Source organism: Uloborus diversus, unplaced genomic scaffold, assembly GCF_026930045.1.
Source record: "Uloborus diversus isolate 005 unplaced genomic scaffold, Udiv.v.3.1 scaffold_12, whole genome shotgun sequence".
Taxonomy (NCBI): domain Eukaryota; kingdom Metazoa; phylum Arthropoda; class Arachnida; order Araneae; family Uloboridae; genus Uloborus; species Uloborus diversus.
The window spans coordinates 3,564,992-3,590,198 of record NW_026557876.1 but is presented as its reverse complement, the minus strand read 5'-3'; the positions used below and the strand labels follow the sequence as shown (position 1 = coordinate 3,590,198).

At 37.6% G+C, this 25,207-nt stretch overlaps 1 protein-coding gene across 1 annotated transcript in view; it reads left to right on the top strand.

The window, feature by feature from the left end:
* The window catches only part of LOC129232430 (patanin-like phospholipase domain-containing protein atgl-1), a 108,952-nt gene that overhangs the window by 43,460 nt on the left and 40,285 nt on the right, over positions 1–25,207 (top strand). Inside the window, exons 2-3 of the mRNA XM_054866575.1 lie at positions 17,774–18,006; positions 22,768–22,833. Coding sequence (XP_054722550.1) covers positions 17,774–18,006; positions 22,768–22,833 — 299 coding nt within the window. The remainder of the gene's footprint in view (positions 1–17,773; positions 18,007–22,767; positions 22,834–25,207) is intronic.

Sequence of the window (25,207 nt, the reverse complement as noted above, 5' to 3'; positions counted from 1 at the left end):
TGTATATTCATTACGGAAAACTGTTTACAGGTTACGTTACTACAATAATTGCTATTTACAGAATTTGTAACATTATTTAATCAGAAAAGTTTTGTGCTTTCAGGATTGCCTTTGATTGTGTTAAGGAGAGAGGGGGGAATCAGGGGCTCTCTTCTATAATTTTTTCAAAATTGCAGTTCTGGAAACGAAGTTTTAGGTCACTGTTGATCAGGCCCGCGCCAAGCCTGATCGGCGCCGTTGTGCAAATGTCTTTTGAGCGCCTTTATGCAGTGACGATCGGGGAAAATCTAGTTAACACCCGGAGTGAGATTTTGCAGAGAAATATAGTGTGGGAAGAATACGTTTGAAGTTTAATATATTGTAACGGATTCGGTGCGACTTCCACTTTCTTGAAATGAAGACACAGTTCTTGATAAAAACACAGGAGCTTTATTTACACTATGTACAGGAGAAACCGTTAACAACTGCTAAAATAATCATCAGCAATTAAGCAAATATCACTCAACACCGTAAACTTAACGGTTACACACGTATTTACTTCCAAATACGAAAACAACACAGCGAAATGCCTCGCTATAAACAGAGCAAATACGCTCTCCGTTCGAAATCTCAATCGAAACTAAACTCTTTATCCAGCGTAACGGTTTATATACACACCGAAAAGAAATCTCTCAAATATTCCAAACGCTTCTGGAAAATAGTAGACCGTTATCAAATTTTATCAATGAACAAAAAAAAGAAATAGGGGGTCGTATACTTTAGCCATATGTTAAGGGCTTGTATATTCATTACGGGAAACTATTTACAAGTTACGTTACTACAATAATTACTATTTACAGGATTTATAACAATATTAAAAAAAACTATGTGTAAATATTTAATTTTTGAATGAAGTGTACGTTTTTACTTCATATCTCGAAGTTGTTTCGAGCTCAGTAGCGCATCTGATATGTTAATGCGTTTTGGAAGAAGAAAATATTCTAATATTTAAGTTAGCACCGCTCTAAATATCGCGCTATGATCTGTAATTGATGAACAATTAATCAAACTTTTAGGTTAGGCCTGTCAATAATTGACAACATGATACTGATTATATTTCTAAATTGAAGTTATATTAATACAGAGGATATTCTACCTTAAAAACTGAAATTTAACTCTTTTTTTCTGCAAAATAAGAAATTTTAAAGTACGGAATCGTTAAAAAGTCATTGAATTTAATACCGAAAAAAAGTACATTGTCCAAAACTAGTTTTTAATTCAATGAACAAATGCAGGGGTGATTGTGTTCCGGTATTTTACCGAATTTCCGGTATTTTCGGACGTATTTCCGGTATCTTTATGTCCGAAAATACCGGAATTATGTTTTTTTTTTGTTATGTTTTTATCTCCCTACCTCCGCAATTTTTTTAAATTATATAATACTCATCAAATATACCTGCAAGAGCCTTAAGATGGACAAATAAATGTCAAGATAATTTGTATTACACCAGCTCAAAAGTAACTTTGTAACCCATTAAAAATTTAATCACATGTCCACACAATATTTTGACTCAGAACTATTTAATACTATGGCAAAAGTGCACTTAAGTAATAGGGGCCAAAGATTACCCCCCCCCCCCCGTTCTCGCTTTGAAACTTTCAGGTGTTTTTTGATGAACTCACAATCACCCCTGCAAATGGTTGAGGAAAAGGGCAGGGGTAAGCAGACCATTATAATTTTTGCACCACCTAATGAAAAGTTCAAATTTATTTTTTTAGTCAGAGATTTTCCCCCTCCAATTGGAGCATTTTGACCGATAGAGCTCGGCGCTTTTTTGACTCTGGCGCCGTCGTGTACCGCACGACCTTGCACATAGGGACGGCGCGGCCCTGCTGTTGATGATAAAGAGAGTGTTATTCGAGCGTTACAGTGGGAGCGCTCACCTGGAAGTTTTCCAAAATGGAAGTTGCATAAGCAAAAAAGATGGATCACACACAAATACTCTGTGACAGATATTTTTCGGAAATTCTTAAAAATGGATTCAGCTATTCAGCACACATCGAAAATCAGCATTCAAGAATTTTAACGTAATCAAATATTCTTCAATGTATATCAAATATAGGAGAAAGTAAAAATGATTTACGAAAAATAATTAAAACACCTTAAGAACAGACTGTTCTGCTTCCATCAGCGAAAACCAACATCACTGAAAGTTTTAATAAAAATCACGTAATGATAAATTGAAACAATCAGTTTAAAAATGGTGGAGAAGATGATAGTAAAATGAAATGAAAAATTCTACGTAAACTTAAGCTAGTTTATGAAGAAAATATAGTAACTGTCGATTGGAGGGATTAAAAATATGTTATTCGCGATCTTCAAAACTAGTTCTTAGCAATTGTCAAGGTGCAAATGAATCAATGAAAGACTAGAGCAAGTGGTCAGAATTATTACAAACAATGAATAAAGGAGAGGGAAAAACTTTTTATTTTAGTCATTTTAGACCTCTCCCTCCCTCTCATCACTGTCACACGTATTCAACATGCAGAATTGTGCTACTTCCAGAAATTTTATAGTAAATTAAAAAGAAAACAAATCGTCTGATCCAGCTTTGAAACGGACACCAACTCCATTCCCTCTCTGATGTCCCCTTTATTGAACGAGCTGATGTGTGCATCACATGACTTCCTTCTACTCCAATTTAATGTCATTTTCTCATTATTAGCAGTTTTAATGTGAGTCAATAGTTTACTCTCTAAATATCACCAACAGTGGCCAATTTGAAACCAGATTAAAAAATAATTAAAAAAATTAAAAAAAAAATCGCCAAATTTGTCGCCAAGTTGGCGACAAAACTTGGCGACCAAAAGACTGGCGATATATCGTGAAGTGTCCGCCAAATTATAACACCACTTGAGATTACATCGAAATTAATAATGATTTTCCCGCAAAAAGGGGCAAAAGACCCCCTTTCGAGCATCCGAATGCAACCAAAAAGGAAGGAGCACAACTAGATCCCACTTGGAGTCTACGTACCAAATTTGAACTCTCTAGGACATTCCGTTCTTGAGTTATGTGACATACATACACACATACGCACATACATACGTACATACAGACGTCACGAGAAAACTCGTTGTAATTACCTCGGGGATCGTCAAAATGGATATTTCTGGTGTCTGTAGGTTCCTAGGCACATATCCACGTGTGGTCGGGTTGGAAAAAAAAAACTCAAAATTTATTCGTGGGTGAGCAAAATGGAAATGAAGGCCGATTTTTGGGTGAAATTTTTTTCGCGAATACAATACTTCCTTTTTTGTAAAAGGAAGTAAAAACAGACACAGTCATGAAATTTTGGAAAGAGTACGTAAAAAAAAAAGTATTATTTATGCATCTATTTCTTGTTGAATAAGTTTAAATATTTTTCCCTCCAAAAATCAAAAATTTCATGTTTTAAAAAAACATAAAACTTCTAGAAAAAAAAAAAAATTCCCCCCCCCCAAAATTTTGATGGCGCAACTTGCGCCATAACCCCCCCCCCCCCTGTGAGCACCCCTGATCCTCTCTTGGAGCTGTTTGCACAATTAAGGAGTCACAGTACCTTTCAAGCAATTTTTTTTTAAATTTAAGTAAATTCTATTTTTTGTTGAAACCATAACATGCATAATTACTTTGTAATCAATAATTTAAAAATTTTTTTTAAAATATTGCTTACTTTTTTAAAAAATTCAAAACATTTAGGAAAATTTCAATTTTTAAAATCCCCAAGGCTTTTTTGTTTTTAAACTAATATAAAAAAATCTTTTTGCTAAACGATTACAATCATTATCTCTAAAAACCAGTGCATTCATTTGCTTGCTAGAAAATGTTCTGTGATCAATTACGGAAAAAATCGTAATTTTTTTCAAAAATAATTTGGTTTTTAAAGGTATAACATGCTCTAAACATTTTAGTCATTTATAAAATGCTTATTCCATGCACAGTTTTGTTAAATATATTGTCCTAATTGCAAAAAGTATTACTTTAAAGCTGTATCTTTAATTTAAAAAAATCCTTAGGGATTCTAATGACACGAAAACACAAAAAAACGATCATCGAGAAAAAGCAATTTAAAGTTTTCTTTTTGCATAAGAACACATAGCGAGCATGGCCTAAAACCACGCATAACTTTTTAAATATTTGAACTAAAGCAATGAAACTTTTCCCCTGTGTTTGGCGTAGTGTTTAGTTTCGAAATAAGCAATAATTTTTTTTTTTTTTGATCGTTTGGTCAATTTTGTGGTACGGTAACACCTTAAAGTTTTAGCCGTCTCCAGGTAGCGTCAATATTCTACACACACACGCATACATACACACCTTCACACACACACATACATACACCTACACACCATGCACAAACACACTCAAACACATACACCTACACACATGCACAAACACACTCAAACACATACACACACACTCAAACACATACACACACACTCAAACACATACACACACACAAACACACTCACCTTCACACACACACATACATACACCTACACACCCCCCATGCACAAACACACTCAAACACATACACCTACACACATGCACAAACACACTCGAACACATACACACACACTCAAACACATACACACACACAAACACACTCAAACACATACACACACGCATACATGCAGACACCTACAGATACACACACAACTACCCACACACTCATGCCTGCACAAAGACACAAACACATATGCCTACACACAAATACACATACCCCCTACACACAAACACACATACCTTCTACACACAAACACACGTACCCCCACACACACATAAACACACACGCCTACATACACACACACACACTCTTGATTGCGAAAAACATAATTTGAACTCAAGAGGTCAAAATTCAAATTATTATTATTATTATTTTTTTTTTTTTTTGAGCTGTTTGCACAATGAACAGTCGAACAACCACCCATTTGACTTCATTTGACACATGCTAAAGAAATGTAAACATCAGCAGCATTGCTATAGGAAGCACTGGATCAAGTGTGCTCCAAAATGGCGGACTCGTCGGCTCCTCCCCCATTGGGGCCTTAGTTCTGAGATTCCCTTTCGGAAGGGTGGCCCCGTGCCCCAGTTCGGGGATGTCAAGAGCAGACGACGAAAGCGGAAGTGCTGGGAGGACGATCGCGCAAACCCGTTCTGCTCGACCCCGAACAGAGCGAATTATTACGCAAATGGCGCGAAAACGCTTCATCTGCTCGGTGGACGATTATCGTGGTGGCATTCAGTGGCGGGGCCCAAGGAGGGGGGGGGGGGGGGTCCCGGAGCCCTCCGAAATGACTAAGTGTATGATTATAGAAATAATGCCTTCTGTTGAAAACAAGCATTATGCTCAAGAAAAAAAATTGAATAAGAAAAAAAAAAGTTTTTGTTTACATTTCTCTTGTGCAATATCTTACTACTTTATATATGCGGAAGTTTGTCTGTATGGATGTATGGATGTTTGTTACTCTTTCACGCAAAAACTACAGAATTGATTTTGATGAAACTTAAAAATAATACAGTTTATGCATCAGAATAACACATAGGGTAGTTTTCACCCCCGTTATGGGGGGGCAAAAAACCCCCTAGGGGGCGATAAAACCCAATTTTCGTATAAATTCTCTAATATGGGGATGAAAAAATGCTTGCACATATTAACATTATATGTCCATCGAAAGCTCTGATTTTTCTGCTGAAGATGGCACCTGTTCGAAATTTCTAAGTAGAATAAAAAACGAGTTATGAGCTTTATAGTTCTATGTTCGAAGGCTTTCCTCAACACAAAATAGTATTTAGGGGTATCATTCCAACTCCCTTACGATAGCGACAACTGTTGTATTGTTCACTATTTTTGCTTTTCGTCTGACTGTTTAAGGCTTTTCTTAAGTTAAATTTTCCTATTCCTATTCAGAGTCACAACTGACTACAACTGTATTTATGTCGAGGACTGCATACTAAGTGCCTTGCCTCCATTATTTTATATACCGATAGATGGCAGCACCGTCACCGGATCGAACAGTTAATGAGAATTTAGAACTAGTCCAGGAGCTAATAGCTATTTGGTGCTAGTATCCCCAGAGGTATCGTTTCACTTGGAGGACATTGAGACCACGAGCATATTTAACGTCGCCCAGTCCCCATTAATGACGACGGTGGGTCTTCGACCATCGAGGTTCGAACCCAGGACCCCTCCGGCCCCGAATCCGACACTCTACCGATCGGGCTACCACGGCCCCAAAGTAAATTTTAAAGTAAAATTTTTTTCACAAAATAGGCAAATAAAACATGGATTCGGCTGATTATTTTCCAGAATGTTTTCCTGATTTATGTTGTGTGATTTTTTTGGTTGTCTTCCCAGTTTCGCCGACATTTCATTTACCCCCCCCCCCCCCATGATTTTCTGTTTTCATCCCATCTTTTAATATATTAAAGGGGGCGGGGCCATTTTAAATGTCGGCGAAACTGGGGAGAAACCATTTTTTGGTAACTATTTGACCTCTCCCTGTGTTGATCATTAACTTGAATCAATTGAAAAAGACTACATCAACGTGAGCGAAGCCACGGGCAAAAGCTAGTGTGACATATATTTTTTTGCTGCTTGTTTTAATTCAAATGCATTCAAAATTTTTACTTTTCATTAATAACAGTTAAATAATATAAAGTTTTCATTTCTAAAATCTATTTTGCTTATTTTTAAGAAGATCTCCATATTAATTCCTCAAATTTCCTTTTAGACCCCCCCCCCCCGAAATGAAATCTTCGCTATGCCACTGGTGACAATGTACAATACACGAGACCAGATTACGACGTGGGGCACTGGCCCGGGGCCCCAGGTCTGTGGTCAAAGGTTTTTTTGAAAGCAAGATGCAAATATTTGACAGGGAAAGGGGATTTTCCTTGAAACTTTACTCTTTTTCACAAGCAACGCCGAAGGTCGGCGATTCGCTCTTACATTTTTGTTACATGACGCATAACCATAGACTTAATCACACAACATGGATGCTGACAATTTTCTGCATTTTTAAAATCTACGAACTGGGGCCGGGTTTGAAACCAAGCCATGTACCATGCACGTACGATAATTGTACGGGAGTGTGATTAGGATCTGTGTAGCCTTCATAATGCCGCCAGGTTAGGTCTGCTCCAACGCATGGCAATAGGAAGGACTCCAGTTAGAGAGATAATGTTCTTAGGTAGCCCCCCCCTCTCCAGCTGAACCCCCAGGGGCGGATTTACAGTCTATTCCAGGGGATGGCGGTTGAAAACCGTAAAAGTCATTCCTTCCCCCCAAACCCCTCATGTACAGGGCATCGAGTCAATTGCCCCCCCCCCTTTATCCTGCATTTCAAATGCTCATCGCCCCCTTGGAAGTGTTAAATCTCTCCTTTGGGGGCTATCAACCCCATGGTTGGAACCACTGTTCTAAGCCATGGCAATGTATTATCATACCAGCATAGTGTACTCCGTGGAAGAAACAGGTTGGAAGACACGTATAGAAATATAAAAATTAATTAATGTTCAAAAAAGGGGGGGAGGGGCGAGTTTAGGTTCAAATTAAACGAGCTGATGTGTGTATCACGTGACTTCCTTTTGCTCCAATTGAATGTCGTTTTCTAATTATTGGCAGTTTTATTTTGATTCAATATTTTACTCTCTAAATTTGACCAACAGTGGCCAAATTCAAGCTAGATTTTAAAAAAAGAAATATTTTTATATCGCCAAATTTGTCGCCAAGTTGGCGACAAAACTTGGCGACCAAAAGACTGGCGATATATCGCTAAGTGTCCGCCAAATTATAACACCACTTGAGTTTACATCGAAATTAACAATGATTCCCCCCCCCCTAGAAGGGGCAAAAGACCCCTTTGGAGCATAAAAATGCAACAAAACAGGAAGGTGCACAACTACACCCCACTAGGAGTCTACGCACCAAATTTTCAACTTTCTAGGACATTCCGTTCTTGAGTTATGCGACATACATACACACATACGTACAGACTCACATACATACGTACATACAGACGTCACGAGAAAACGCGTTGTAATTAACTCGGGGATCGTCAAAATGGATATTTCGGGTGTCTGTACCTTCCTAGGCACATATCCACGTGTGGTCGGGTCGAAAAAAAAAATTAATATTCATTCGGGGTGAGCGAAATGAAAATGAAGGCCGATTTTTGGGTGAAATTTTTTTCGCGAATACAATACTTCCTTTTTTGTAAAAGGAAGTAAAAGAAGGTAACGCTGTCCATCCTCGACTACACAAACTGTCTAAACTTAGTTTAAGGCAAATTTGTGGAATGTACTTGATTGAAATCTGTAGCGATTGCTAGTATTCCTTCAATTCTATATTATTGGTTTTAGAAAATGACAGTCACGGAGGGGGCGTCGCCGTCCCCCCCCCCTAGTAAATCCACCATTGCGCACCCCAGTACGGACCTCGGAAACTAACTGAAATTGTAGTCCTCCTCTCCTCGCTAAAAATTCGTTTGCTGTTTTGGGTCAGATGGGGGCAGGAAAAGCGGTTATGTGGCTCGTCCCCCGGAAATATTTCGAAATTGAACTCCTAAAATTTAAATTTTATATCGTCTTTGGTGACATTTAGAAAGAGCGGGGGAGTCCGAGGTTCTGTTCTAGGAATGGGCAATAGCTCCTCTCTACCCCCCCTCCCCTTCCCTGGCTACGCCCATGCTCCAGCTATATAGTTTGCTTAGCAAAATGCAATATCAAACGTAAAAACTTTCGCAGTTCTCGTGTCTTTCGTATCAAATTTCAACGCAGTAAATTTTCTCGATTATCTCATTATTATTTTTTTTTTTTCCGAAACAAACTCGTCAAAAAGAAAGGGGCTCGACCGATAGCACATCGCCATCTGTTACATCATTTCCATCGATAGAATGGCAACGACCGACTAAGATAACGAAACTTTAGAGGGCAATGATCTACGAGTTTCACTGTCGGTGGAAAAAAGTTTTATCGGACGGGGGGAAAAAAAACAAAGAAAAAAACAGGCAGTTGCTTATATTGAACAGATACTTATCATCCGACTAGATAGTGGTTACACTTTGTTGTTTTAAAGATAGCGCGAATAGAATAGTTGCGAGCAATTATTTTTATCGAGAATTTTTGAAAATGTTGTGCAAATATTGAATAATAAAAACAAGATGCGTCGTAATCAGTGTTGCCAGATGGTCAAATCCAGATTTCCCCCAATTCCCTTCCAACTTTTCCCCAAAAAGCGATGTTTTGTATCAAAATTCCATAAATTCAAAAATTATTTTTCCACTAATCCACTATAATATTAAAATCTGTTCGCGTCCGTCTGTCTGTCTGTCTGTCTGTCTGAAGATCGATCTCCTCGAGAACCACTGTGAATCGGGAGTCAAACGAGATACCGATCAATTCGAAATTTTCCAAAGAAAACAATCGGACCAATCTCATAATTGTACGACTTTAATTAGCGGAGATATTAATTAAAACGTTAATTAACATAACGTGTTCAGGAATTTTTATTTCTTTCCTGTTGCCATTTTGCATTTGGGTGAGCAAATAAAATTCTAAAAATTGTTTTAAAAAAGATTTTTTGGCTGCTGTCCAAATCTTAAAACAACGTTTCCATCTAGAATTTCATTTTAAATTAGTTTAAAATTGATTGTTCTATTCGGACATTTATCGTCTCTCCTTTCTTATTTTTTCACATTCAACGTTCTTAACTCTTTTCAGCCTATGAAAAATGTTTCTTTAGTAAAGTTTATTGATTGTAGTGTAAGTTTATCATTCACCGGCCTCATATTTTGGTACATTTAGGATGTGCGACTAATTATGTTTATTTTTTTGGACTTTTTACCGTCACATGGGTGAGTTTTCAAATTGTAATAAATCTCTTTTTCCTTCCTGTTTCGATTTTTGCAATACAGTTTGTATCGTTAAAAGAACACGTTAAATTAAGATTGTTTGAATTTCTTTAAGTGAAACAGAGTTGAACAAAAAAGAGTGTTTTGAATGATTTTAACTAAAGCTTAATTGGAATCTGATGACTTGATATTAAATTAATGCTTATTGGTATTTAATAAGTCTTGGTGCTTTAGTTCCACGTAATCAATAAAAAAGTGTGTGTCATTTTATGTAAAAAGCTGATTGTAATTATACATAAATATTCAGATATATTCTATCAGATTTAATTCAGTTTAAAGTGAGCACATATTATAGTTCAGAATGCATATATTTTCATCTTTTTTGCTAATTGAAAATACTCATAACTTGTATTATTGATAAATATGATTAACGTTAAAGAGGTTTTTGCCAAAAATATGCTCTACTGGTGTTTTGCAAACCTTGCATTACGCGTAATTATTTACTCCTTAGCGCTTTAGAAACTGATGTCAGAATAATACGAAAACATCAATTGAACAGCTCTTTCATTTTTTAAGTAGCCCGTGCAACGCCGGGCACGCAGGCTAGTATTTTCATAAAATGAATCGACTTCCTCTGATATTTTTGTCCCTTGAAAAAATTATTTTTCCCCAAATAGCCAAATTTTCTTATAAATTCCCCAACTTTTTTTTTTTTCCCATTTTCGCTTTTTTTTTAAAATTTTTTTTGTCTTCATCTTTTTTTTATCTTTACTAATAATAAAGCTGAAAGTCTCTCTCTCTCTCTCTCTGTCAGGATCTCTGTGACGCGCATAGCACCTAGACCATTCCACTGATTTTCATGAAATTTGGCAAAGAATCAGTTTGTAGCATGGGAGTGTGCACCTTTAAGCGATTTTTTGAAAATTCGATTTTGTTCTTTTTCTATTCCAATTTTAAGAACATTTTCCCGAGCAAAGTTATCATAAGATGGACGACTAAATGACCAAGTTATCATAATGTGGAACTGACGTGAGCAAGTCAATTGGGGAGAAATTCATCATGCATTATTTGTAAATATACAGGGACATATTTTTTATTTCTGAATCACATAACTATAAAAGTAGCTAACAGAAGAAAAATGAGTAAAACAGCTAATGCTAAATCAACTTTATCAAAATTGACAAAAATATAAAATGAAATAAATAATGAGAGAAACCTTAATTTTAAGTCTACATATTGTAATAACAATGTGAGAAAATGAAGTTTCAGGATGCATTTACTATTTTGAAGACTTTAGTTTGAGCTGATTGAAAATATCGGATATGTATCAAAATATTCGATACATATTACAGGGTGTTTCAAAATGAATAGCGGGGTTTTAACATGTTACAATATTTATTACACCAAACTTACAGCCACAAGTGATATACCAAATGAAAGATAAACTCAGTTTTGTTTGTTTGTTGTCATCAATGCGCATGCGCGTGGAATGTTTCTACTGCAATCCGCTAGAAAGCGCTTGTAGCAAAGATGGCGACTAAAGAACAGAAAGCGTTTTGTGTTTTATCTTTCAGCAAGATGGTGCGCCGCCTCACTGGCATAATGAGGTACGTGATTGGCTTAACCTAACTGTACCCGACCGCTGGATTGGCCGTAATGACAGGGCTTGTTTCCCATGGCCTCCACGGTCACCCGACCCAACGCCGTGTGATTTCTATCTTTGGGGGTTTATTAAGGACCGTGTGTATGTGCCTCCACTGCCAGCCGACCCGCCCGAATTAAGGAACAGGATTGAAACGGCTGTTGCAGCAAATTTCTAATGAGACACTCATCAAAGTTTGGGAAGGACTCGCATATCGTCTTGACGTATGCCGAATGGTGCTCACATTAAACGCTTGTAGGCTATTATGTAAAACTGTTTGAGTTTCTCTTTCATTTGATACATCACTTGTATCTGTAAGTTTGGTGTAATAAATGGTGTACAGGCACATGTGCCTGTCGTGTCACTCTTCGACCTGCAGGTTACACATCCTGTGGCGCAGCCAGAAAATTTTTCTGGGAGGGGTTTTCAAAATCAAAAATTGTTGCTTTCCCATTCATTTACAATGCATAATCAAGGGCGCCCATATAGGGGGGTAGGGGGGCTCAAGGGGCTAGGTTCGTTTGTCCGTAAATGTTTGTCAACTTAAAAAGACTCAACGAGTTTCATTTTCTGCCCCAGCTCCTCCCAAGCATTGATTTCTGTAAGGGCAACTGGGGGACTGGGACCCAAGTGTGTCTCAGCTCCAAGGGCGCCCATATGGGGGGAAGGGGGGGAGCAAACCCCCCCTCCCCTTAGAAATGAGAACTTCCTTGCTTTTAGTGCTTTTTTCTTTGCAAAAATGTATAAAAATTTCTTTTCCAACCATTAATAAATAATATGAGCCAATAATGGATAAGTTATAAAAAAATGTCAAATTTTAACATCTTTAATCTGTACTAAAATCGGTTTCCATGGGGAAAATATTCTGCTAAACCATGGGGAAAATTTTTGAGCACCCTTAAAATTATGCATATGGGTGCCCTTGTGCGTAATTATTCAATATCAAAGAATTTCTACAGATTAGTAATTATTCATTCTAAGTAACTTCTTAAAAACAATTAATAATTCGTATTGATGTCACTATGAAACGAAGAAAGTGGGAAAAGTTATTATTAGTTTTACTTTAATCTAATATTCATTTTTTGCGTGTTTTTCGCGAGATCACTTAAAAGCTCCTCCTAAAATACATTCATTTTTGAATGTCAAATGCTAGCTAATAACGGTTTCGATGAGAATTGGTTAAGAGCCTCAGAAAATGGGGTGTGGTAGGCTTCCTCTCACTAGATGTCCCTAAAAAGGAGTTGTGCAGAGATGGAAGTGCTGAGGGACCATGATACCCTGTAGAGCTTCATTGACACCATTTTAGCTATCTTATACCAGGGGGGGGGGGTAGCACATCATGAAATACAACTTTTATATTTAAGAATTGAAAAGTAATTTCTGACTGCTTCCCGATTATTAAAAACAGTAATATATTTTGTTGAAATCTATTCCACTTGGAAGAGCTCAAATACTCTGAATAATATCTTAAGTATTAATGGAGGAAATGAATGTGCTTGTGCTCTGGGAGGGGTTTTAACCCCAAAACCCCTCCCGTGGCTGCGCCACTTACACATCCTGATTAACTACCGCGCGAACGTTGATCCTACTTAGTTGTCGGTGTGAAGGAAGCTTTAATGTCCCCTTGCTGCTTGGGTCCCTTTCAGCTTATGCTTTATAACTATAAACAATAAATCCCCTTCCCAAAAGTTGAATTTGAAACTTTGTGCGTGAAAAAAAATGAGAAAAAACAACCTATCATTGCACAAAATTGCAGATGACTGAGCTGTCATCTGCAATTCTGCAATTTTGTGCAATTAAACGTTGTTTTTTCTTGTTCTGTAGTTATCTGCTATTTTGTGCGACTAAGCTTTCCTCCCCCCTTATCAGCAGAAGTCTGCAATTTTGTGCAATTAAACGTCGTTTCTTCTTGTTCTGTAGTTATCTGCTATTTTGTGCAACTAAACTCCCCACCCCCTTATTTGCAATAATCTGCTATTTTGTGCAATTAAACGTTGATTCATCTTGTTCTGCTGTTAATGGCTGCTATTTTGTGCAACTAAACTCCTCCCCCCCCTTATTTGCAGTAATCTGCACTTTTTTGCAATTATACGTTGTTTCTTCTTGTTCTGTATCGTTTGATCAATAGTCGGATATTCGAAAAATAAAACTTATCCTATTTTAACAGTTGGGAGATTTCCAAAAATTTTAGATTGGAAAAATTTTTATCGAAAAATTTAAACGACGTACTTTTTTTCCGATGAAATGTAACTCGTCAAATTTTCATCGGAAAATTTGTTTGTTACGATCTCTTTTTCCGATGAAATGTAGCTCGGCAAATTTTCATTGGAAAATTTGATCGTTACGATTTCGTTTTTCGATGAAATTTCTCTCGGAAAATTTTCATCGGAAAATTTGATCGTTACGATCTCTTTTTCCGATGAAAATTTTACCGGCAAATTCTAATCGGAAAATTTGATCGTTACGATTTCGTTTTCCGATGAAAAACAGCTCACCGAAAACCGGTTCTCGGATTCTGATCGCAACGATATCAGCGTGCGTTACATGATGAGTTTAGGAGGAGTCGATGATTGATCGAACAAAATCCGATGAGTTGATGCTGCTTGGGTAGTTATCTGCTATTTTTTGCGACTCGACACCCCCCCCCCCCGTTATTTGCAGTAATCTTCTATTTTGTGCAATTAAACGTCGTCTCTTCTTGTTCTGTAGTTATCTGCTATTTTGTGCAACTAAACTCCCCCCGCCCCTTATTTGCATTAATCTGCACTTTTTGCAATTAAACGTTGTTTCTTCTTGTTCTGTAGTTATCTGCTATTTTGTGCCATTAAACGTTGTTTCGTCTTGTTCTGTTGTTAATATCTGCTATTTTGTGCAATTAAACGTTGTTTCTTCTTGTTCTGTTGTTAATATCTGCTATTTTGTGCAACTAAACTCCCCCCCCCTTTATTTGCAGTAATCTTCTATTTTGTGCAATTAAGCGTTGTTTCTTCTTGTTCTGTAGTTATCTGCTATTTTGTGCAATTAAACGTTGTTTCTTCTTGTTCTGTTGTTAGTATCTGCTATTTTGTGCAATTAAACGTTGTTTCTTCTTGTTCTGTTGTTAATATCTGCTATTTTGTGCAACTAAACTCCCCCCCCCCCCTTTTATTTGCAGTAATCTTCTATTTTGTGCAATTAAGCGTTGTTTCTTCTTGTTCTGTAGTTATCTGCTATTCTGTGCAATTAAACGTTGTTTCTTCTTGTTCTGTAGTTATCTGCTATTTTGTGCGACTAAACTTTCCTCCCCCCTTATCAGCAGAAGTCTGCAATTTTGTGCAATTGAACGTCGTTTCTTCTTGTTCTGTAGTTATCTGCTATTTTGTGCAACTAAACTCCCCCACCCCCTTATTTGCAATAATCTACTATTTTGTTCAATTAAACGTTGATTCATCGTGTTCTGCTGTTAATGGCTGCTATTTTGTGCAACTAAACTCCCCCCACCTTATTTGCAGTAATCTGCACTTTTTTGCAATTATACGTTGTTTCTTCTTGTTCTGTATCGTTTGATCAATAGTCGGATATTCGAATAATAAAACTTATCCTATTTTAACAGTTGGGAGATTTCCAAAAATTTTAGATTGGAAAAATTTTTATCGAAAAATTTAAACGACGTACTTTTTTTCCGATGAAATGTAACTCGTCAAATTTTCATCGGAAAATTTGTTTGTTACGATCTCTTTTTCCAATGAAATGTAGCTCAGCAAATTTTCATTGGAAAATTTGATCGCTACAATTTCGTTTTTCGATGAAATTTCTCTCGGAAAATTTTCATCGGAAATTTTGATCGTTACGATCTCTTTTTCCGATGAAAATTTTACCGGCAAATTCTAATCGGAAAATTTGATCGTTACGATTTCGTTTTCCGATGAAAAACAGCTCACCGAAAACCGGTTCTCGGATTCTGATCGCAACGATATCAGCGTGCGTTACATGATGAGTTTAGGAGGAGTCGATGATTGATCGAACAAAATCCGATGAGTTGATGCTGCTTGGGTAGTTATCTGCTATTTTTTGCGACTCGACACCCCCCCCCCCGTTATTTGCAGTAATCTTCTATTTTGTGCAATTAAACGTCGTCTCTTCTTGTTCTGTAGTTATCTGCTATTTTGTGCAACTAAACTCCCCCCGCCCCTTATTTGCATTAATCTGCACTTTTTGCAATTAAACGTTGTTTCTTCTTGTTCTGTAGTTATCTGCTATTTTGTGCCATTAAACGTTGTTTCGTCTTGTTCTGTTGTTAATATCTGCTATTTTGTGCAATTAAACGTTGTTTCTTCTTGTTCTGTTGTTAATATCTGCTATTTTGTGCAACTAAACTCCCCCCCCCTTTATTTGCAGTAATCTTCTATTTTGTGCAATTAAGCGTTGTTTCTTCTTGTTCTGTAGTTATCTGCTATTTTGTGCAATTAAACGTTGTTTCTTCTTGTTCTGTTGTTAGTATCTGCTATTTTGTGCAATTAAACGTTGTTTCTTCTTGTTCTGTTGTTAATATCTGCTATTTTGTGCAACTAAACTCCCCCCCCCCCTTTTATTTGCAGTAATCTTCTATTTTGTGCAATTAAGCGTTGTTTCTTCTTGTTCTGTAGTTATCTGCTATTCTGTGCAATTAAACGTTGTTTCTTCTTGTTCTGTAGTTATCTGCTATTTTGTGCGACTAAACTTTCCTCCCCCCTTATCAGCAGAAGTCTGCAATTTTGTGCAATTGAACGTCGTTTCTTCTTGTTCTGTAGTTATCTGCTATTTTGTGCAACTAAACTCCCCCACCCCCTTATTTGCAATAATCTACTATTTTGTTCAATTAAACGTTGATTCATCGTGTTCTGCTGTTAATGGCTGCTATTTTGTGCAACTAAACTCCCCCCACCTTATTTGCAGTAATCTGCACTTTTTTGCAATTATACGTTGTTTCTTCTTGTTCTGTATCGTTTGATCAATAGTCGGATATTCGAATAATAAAACTTATCCTATTTTAACAGTTGGGAGATTTCCAAAAATTTTAGATTGGAAAAATTTTTATCGAAAAATTTAAACGACGTACTTTTTTTCCGATGAAATGTAACTCGTCAAATTTTCATCGGAAAATTTGTTTGTTACGATCTCTTTTTCCAATGAAATGTAGCTCAGCAAATTTTCATTGGAAAATTTGATCGCTACAATTTCGTTTTTCGATGAAATTTCTCTCGGAAAATTTTCATCGGAAATTTTGATCGTTACGATCTCTTTTTCCGATGAAAATTTTACCGGCAAATTCTAATCGGAAAATTTGATCGTTACGATTTCGTTTTCCGATGAAAAACAGCTCACCGAAAACCGGTTCTCGGATTCTGATCGCAACGATATCAGCGTGCGTTGCATGATGAGTTTAGGAGGAGTCGATGATCAATCGAACAAAATCCGATGAGTTGATGCTGCTTGGGTAGTTATCTGCTATTTTGTGCGACTCGACACCCCCTCCCCCCCCCGTTATTTGCAGTAATCTTCTATTTTGTGCAATTAAACGTCGTCTCTTCTTGTTCTGTAGTTATCTGCTATTTTGTGCAACTAAACTCCCCCCCGCCCCTTATTTGCATTAATCTGCACTTTTTGCAATTAAACGTTGTTTCTTCTTGTTCTGTAGTTATCTGCTATTTTGTGCCATTAAACGTTGTTTCGTCTTGTTCTGTTGTTAATATCTGCTATTTTGTGCAATTAAACGTTGTTTCTTCTTGTTCTGTTGTTAATATCTGCTATTTTGTGCAACTAAACTCCCCCCCCTTTTATTTGCAGTAATCTTCTATTTTGTGCAATTAAGCGTTGTTTCTTCTTGTTCTGTAGTTATCTGCTATTCTGTGCAATTAAACGTTGTTTCTTCTTGTTCTGTAGTTATCTGCTATTTTGTGCAATTAAACGTTGTTTCTTCTTGTTCTGTTGTTAATATCTGCTATTTTGTGCAATTAAACGTTGTTTCTTCTTGTTCTGTTGTTAATATCTGCTATTTTGTGCAACTAAACTCCCCCCCCCCTTTATTTGCAGTAATCTTCTATTTTGTGCAATTAAGCGTTGTTTTTTCTTGTTCTGTAGTTATCTGCTATTTTGTGTAATTTAATGGTTATTTTTTCTTATTTGCAGTAATCTGCTATTTTGCGCAATCAAGCGTTTTTTTTATTCCTATTATTTCACACTAATCTGCGCTTTTGTTCAATTCTCCCCTCATTTCCCTTATCGTCTTTCTCCCCGCAGAGATCTGCACCCGGTACGTGCTGGACGTGTCGGCGCGGGTGCGGGGCGGCATCCTGGGCCCCATGAGCCCGGACCTGGACGTGATGCGCCTGCTGCACGACTACATGGACAAGATGCTGCCGGACGGTGCGGCCCGGATGTGCGACGGACGGCTGCACGTATCCGTCACCAGGTTCGAGGACGGGAAGAACGTCCTGCTGGACAGGTTCCGGAACAGGCAGGAGCTCCTGCAGGTACTGGTCCTCGTAATCGAATCACTCGATTGTTCGAGATCACTCGAGAACTCGATTAGCACGAGGTCTCGATTATCATAGAAACCCTATGAATGGAGAGGCCGACGCATCCGCCATGTTGGAGCACGCGTAATTACCGCATAACAGGAAAATCTTTACTAATAACGGAGCTGAAAGTCTCTATGTCCGGATCTCTCTCTCTCTGTCTGTCAGGATCTCTGTCTGTCAGGATCTCTCTCTGTCCGGATCTCTGACGTGCATAGCGTCTTGACCGTTCGGCCGATTTTCATGATATTTGGCACAAACATAGTTTGTAGCATGAGGGTGTGCGATTTTTCGAAAATTCCATGTGGTTCTTTTTCTATTCCAATTTTAGGAACATTTTCCCGAGCAAAATTATCATAAGATGGACGAGTAAATTACGAAATTATCATAACGTGGAACCGTAACATGGACACCAGCGGATTGGCGAGAAAATTCACCATACATTATCTGTAAATATACAGGCGAACTAAAAAACCTTTTAATTCTCCATTACGTTCGAAGCCGTGCGGGTACCACTAGTACAGAACATAAGACATTTCGTAGAACACTGCAACATGTTAGTGAAGATTACAGAGCATTTATAACTTTACTAGTGGTACCCGCACGGCTTTGCCCGTAATAGAAAAATTAAAAGGTCTTTTGGTTTCTCCTGTATATTTACAAATAATGCATGGGGAATTTTCTCGCCAATTGGCTTCTGCCCATGTTACGGTTCCACGTTATGATCATTTCGTAATTTACTCGTCCATCTTATGATATTTTTGTTCTTAAATTTGTAATAGAAAAAAGAACCACATCGAAGTTTAGAAAAATCGCTTCGAGGTGCACACCCCCATGCTACAAACTAACTTTGTGCCAAATTTCATGAAAATCGGCCGAACGGTCTAGGCACTATGCGCGTCACAGACATCCTACAGACATCCTCCGGACAGAGAGACTTTCAGCTTTATTATTAGTAAAGAAGATAAAGATGAAGAAGATGAAGATTACAGTAAAATCATGGGAAATGAATGGATATTAACCTCACACGAGTGAGCTCCATTTCCAGGCTGCCATTCACTTCGCGGGTTGTTATTTATCCATTTCTTTCTGCATCTGCTGGAGATCTGAAGAACTGAAATCCTCTCTTTCGGAACAGTTTACACAATGAACGGTCAAACAACCACCCATTTGACTCCATTTAACACATGCTAAAGAAATGCAAACATCAGCAGCAATGCTATCGCTATAGGAATCAATGGATCAAGTTTGCTCCAAAATGGCGGATGCGTCGGCGCCTCCACCATTGGGGCCTTAGATTGTCAGGTCCCGAGTTCTCGAGCTAACGCAACTCGAGTTCTCGATTATCGTATTTCGGGTGCTCGACTGGCGCAGTTCGAGTTCTCGACTATCACAGATAGTGTTCTCGATTTAAAAAGATCTCGATTATCAATCGCTCGAGTTATCGATTTCAAAAGATCTCGATTATCCATCGTTCGATTCTCGATTTAGAAAGATCTCGATTAAACATCGGTCGAGTTCTCGATTTAGAATGATCTCTGTTATCCATCGCTCGAGTTCTCGATTTCGAAAGATCTCGATTATCCACCGCTCGAGTTCTCGATTTATAAAGATCTCGATTACACATCGCTCGAGTTCTCGACTTAGAATGATCTCGATTATCCATCGCTCGAGCTCTCGATTTCAAAATATCTCGATTACTCATCGCTCGAGTTCTCGATTTAGAAAGATCTCGATTATCCATCGCTCGAGTTCTCGATTTAGAAAGATCTCCATTATCCATCGCTCGAGTTCTCGATTTAGAAAGATCTCCATTATCCATCGCTCGAGTTCTCGATTTAGAAAGATCTCTATTATCCATCGGTCGAGTTCTCGATTTAGAAAGATCTCGATTATCCATCGCTCGAGTTCTCGATTTAGAAAGATCTCCATTATCCATCGCTCGAGTTCTCGATTTAGAAAGATCTCCATTATCCACCGCTCGAGTTCTCGATTTCGAAAGATGGCGATTATCCATCGTTCGAGTTCACGATTAAGAAAGATCTCTATTATCAATCACTCGACTATCAGACGTGCTCAATTCCCCAGATCTCGATCATCAAAAGTTCTCGATGATGTCCATCTCTACGAGATACATACGTATCTTGAAGGGAGTCCTATAAAACCTTGAAAACATTATTTAGTTTTTATGTCTTCAAGACCTTTTGAGCGACACCGAATTCAATTTCCACGTAGACTCAATTAAAATACATATTACAGTGAAACCCTGTTACAACGAATACCAATACAGCGAAATTTCCGTTTCAACGCAATGATTTCTTAGTCCCTATGTCATTGCCGTTATAGTGCTAGAATTCCATTACAACGAAATTTCCGTTTCAACGAAATGCTTTCTTAGTCCCGATGTAATTGCCATTACAATGCTTGAATTCCATTAGAACGAAATTTCCGTTTCAACGAAATGATTTCTTAGTCCCTATGTAATTGCCGTTACAGTGCTTGAATTCCATTAGAACGAAATTTCCGTTTCAGCGAAATGATTTCTTAGTTCCTATGTAATTGCCGTTACAGTGCTTGAATTCCATTACAACGAAATTTCCGTTTCAACGAAATGATTTCTTAAGTCTCCATGTAATTGCCGTTACATTGCTTGAATTCCATTTCAACGAAATTTCCGTTTCAGCGAAATGATTTCTTAGTCCCTATGTAGTTGCCGTTACAGTGCTTGAATTCCATTACAACGAAATTTCCGTTTCAACGAAATGATTTCTTAGTCCCTATGTAATTCCCGTTACAGTGCTTGAATTCCATTACAACGAAATTGCCGTTTCAACGAAATGATTTCTTAAGTCCCCATGTAATTGCCGTTACATTGCTTGAATTCCATTACAACGAAATTTCCGTTTCAACGAAATGATTTCTTAGTCCCTATGTAATTCCCGTTACAGTGCTTGAATTCCATTACAACGAAATTGCCGTTTCAACGAAATGATTTCTTAAGTCCCCATGTAATTGCCGTTACATTGCTTGAATTCCATTACAACGAAATTTCCGTTTCAACGAAATGATTTCTTAGTCCCTATGTAATTGCCATTACAATGCTTGAATTCCATTAGAACGAAATTTCCGTTTCAACGAAATGATTTCTTAGTCCCTATGTAATTGCCGTTATAGTGCTAGAATTCCATTAGAACGAAATTTCCGTTTCAACGAAATGATTTCTTAGTCCCTATGTAATTGCCGTTACAGTGCTTGAATTCCATTAGAACGAAATTTCCGTTTCAGCGAAATGATTTCTTAGTTCCTATGTAATTGCCGTTACAGTGCTTGAATTCCATTACAACGAAATTTCCGTTTCAACGAAATGATTTCTTAAGTCCCCATGTAATTGCCGTTACATTGCTTGAATTCCATTACAACGAAATTTCCGTTTCAGCGAAATGATTTCTTAGTCCCTATGTAGTTGCCGTTACAGTGCTTGAATTCCATTACAACGAAATTTCCGTTTCAACGAAATGATTTCTTAGTCCCTATGTAATTCCCGTTACAGTGCTTGAATTCCATTACAACGAAATTGCCGTTTCAACGAAATGATTTCTTAAGTCCCCATGTAATTGCCGTTACATTGCTTGAATTCCATTACAACGAAATTTCCGTTTTAACGAAATGATTTCTTAGTCCCTATGTAATTGCTGTTACAGTGCCTGAAATACATCACGACGAAATACCCGTTACAGCGAACACAATTTGTGGTCCCTCGAAGGTCGTTGTGCCGAGATTTCACTGTCAAAAGACAAAAATGTATTAAAACATACATACAATTTAACTTTCGGACGCGATTTTTTCAAACTTCAATTTTAAAAACTCATGTTCCCTGTTTTAGAATTCATAATAAATTAATTTGAAAGTGTTACGTACATAATTATCCTGAGGTGAATTTTTTTTCTTGGGGAAATCTTTTTCCGAAACAACTGTTCTTATGACCAAAAGCGGCGGTTTTTTAATTTAAAAATGGTTACTGGTTAACATTTAATAAATTATGAAATGAACAGAATTGTCTTAAAATTTCACTTCGATAGACACTTAGATGTATCAGGAAAATACTGAACATTTTAAGAATCTTATCGGTAAAACTTTTCGAGGAAAAAAGTACGCGCAGTTTAGCAATTAATCATTCCACGCATAAAGGTTACCGACTCCCTTTAGTTTGATTCATAATTGGAACCCTTTTCAATGTCCACTTTTTTCCCACGGAATCCCTGGTTTTTCTAAAGTAGAATAACTAGTTTGATTGCAACATACTGAAAGTGCATCCAATATACCGACAGCCAGAGTAAAGTATCCAGAGACTGCAATTTCGTCCTTATTATAGAACCAACTCTCTGGAACAGATACCGTATTACCCCGCATTAGCCGGCATGCCGGATATTATATATATATATAATCACGCGGAATGAAATTTTTTCCATTCTAAGATGGTAGCTGTTTTAACGCATACGCATTCTTGTTACATGTAACGTTGGCTACTCTCGGCAACTCTAGTGGAACTCGAGTCATGGTTATTCATCGGTGAAGATTGATTTTTTAAATCGTAGATATGATTTTTCAAACCGTCTGTAGCTATTTTCGTACTGTAAATGTGTAAAGAGCAGAGCTTAGATCGTTACATTTTTTCGATGACCATTTGGTCTCTAAACTGCTCCCTTCTCTTTTCAGGCGTTGATGTGCAGCTGCTTCATTCCAGTGTACTGTGGCTACGAACCTCCCGTATTCAACGGAGTGGTAAGAAACTCCCCAATCGTTTATCTTCTTGCTCATAATCTTACATAATTAAAAACTGAGCGTATGTATCTATGTATGTTGCCATCTATGTCCGAGTTTCTTCTCCCGAATGACATTGAACTGACCATCGAACCAGGTATCGATGGCCTTATATTTTTAGGCTTTCAAGCTTGAAACATTTCCCTTGCAGACAACCCATTTCATCAAAATGTAAATTAAAATTGTGTATTCAGAACTTCAATTTCAAAACATTTCAGAAGACAGCCCCCGAATCCCGACGCGTCTTCTAGCATCGTCCAAGAGGTATATTATAGACTTCGATTTCAAAAAAGTTTCGGAGAAGATCTCCGAACACTCACTCTTTTCCTAATCTTATATAATTAAAAACTGAGCGTATGTATCTATGTACCTATGTATGTATCTATCTATGTCCGAATTACTTCTCCCGAATGACATTGAACTGACCATCGAACCAGGTATCGATGGATTCGTCATCTTCCCGTCTTCATGTTTGGCTATTTAACATAATTTTCTGATAATAATTACCGGAGTTATCCATTAAAATCTATTCATTATGATACTTAGATTTCGACATAAAATCCCTATTTTTCGAAGCCTTTCCTCCATTCAAGTGATTATTCAGTGCTTCATCTCAACTTTCCGTAACAATGCTTTTATTAGAATGTATAGCGTGAAGAAAACCATTGAGACGAAAGATCTGTTGCCATTTTTGTTTCTCGAATATGATTAAATTTTTTTTTAAAGGCTTTGTTTTGTTTTAAAGGCATCGAGAGATTTAAAATGTTTCCTTTTTGGTTATTTTCCCGGAATCTGCCGCAAAATTTTACTGATTTTTTTTTTCTGTAAAAGCGTGATTGTTGAACACGCTTCACTTGACATTGCATTTATTTTCGAGGTAGACCGTACAAAACCCGGTAACGCAGGTAGTTAATTTATAAGGAGTAAATTTCGTTCATATGCGTTGGATGGAAAGAAAAACATGGCCGATGGATGCAATTACGTCGGCTGACCAATAAGGAGTCCCAAAACTATTACAAAGTCCCTGGCTGAGTAAAGGTTGTTTACAAGCCACCGGGCCCCTCTCGCCCCCCAAAAGAAGAAGAGAAAGAAAAGAAAAAGGGAGAAAAGAAGAAAAAACAGGGGGGTGAGAGGAAAAAAGGGGAGAAAGGAAAAGAAAGAAAAAAAAGTGGGGGAAAAAGAAAAAAAATCAAAACTGCTTACTAGAAAAGAATTAACTCTATTTTAAGTGCCGTAAGAGTAAATATCCAAAGAGTAAATTAAGCTTAATCTTTACATTTTCTCTCTTTTCGGAGTTTTTTTTCACTCTTTTTCTTTCTTCTTTTTTTCGTTCTTTTTTCATTCCTTCTTTTCTTTCTTTCTTTTTTTGCTTCAGTGTCGCCGGGCACTACCAAGGCACGAGCCCCTAAATGCGACGTTTTTCGAATATAAAGAATGAAAAGAAAAAAAAAAAAACTTTAGCAGCACTTTCAATTTCCTCAAATTTTTAATTCGTTTCAGGACTAGGGAAGTGTTCCGAGAGTGATTTAGTTCCTCAATAATACTTTCCACCCTCGTAAAAAGGATGAAGTACCCAGATGTCACGTCGTTGTACCGGTTTTTGTACTGAGCATATTAAAACAGGCAGAGAGAATGATTATTACAAAAGTATGGTATCGTAAATAGAAAATATAATTTTGAAGATAAATAGTTGTGCATTCGTCAGTAGATTAAGTTGCTTGCTATTAGCGCTTAAGCAGGGGTTCTCCCCCGAAAATGTTGTGAAATTGAAGTTCTAAAAATGCAATTGGTGACGGCCTTTTGTCATATAAGGAAGGAAGGTTTGGAGGCTTTTCGCTGGAAATGTTTCGAATTTGAAGTCCTGAAAACGGTGATTGTTGTCCATCTTCAGTAGCCTCAAAGCAGGGGTCTTCCCCCCCTAAGAGCAGGGCGCACCCTCCTAAATATCGCGAAGCTCCCTCCCCAAAAGCAAAAGCCCTCCCAAATGGGAAAAATACCCGTCATAACACCCCCCACCCCCCCATTAAAATTGCAATGGCGCAGTTTGCGCCATGTTATCCCCTAAGTGTGCCCCTTTGCTCAAAGGAAGGAGTTCAAGGGTAAAAAACGCAAATTTAAACGATCTTCAATAACATTATATAGGAAGGGGGGATCTGGGACTCTCCCCTAGAAATTTTTCGGAATTGAAGCCCTAAACGTGCAGTTTCAGGCAATCTTTCATGACGTTAGGAGACGGGATGAGGTTCAGAACTCTCCCCTTGAAACGTGTCGGTACTGAACATCCTAAAACACAAGCCTAGACGATTTTTACTGAGGCAAGGGTGAGGCGAGTCTC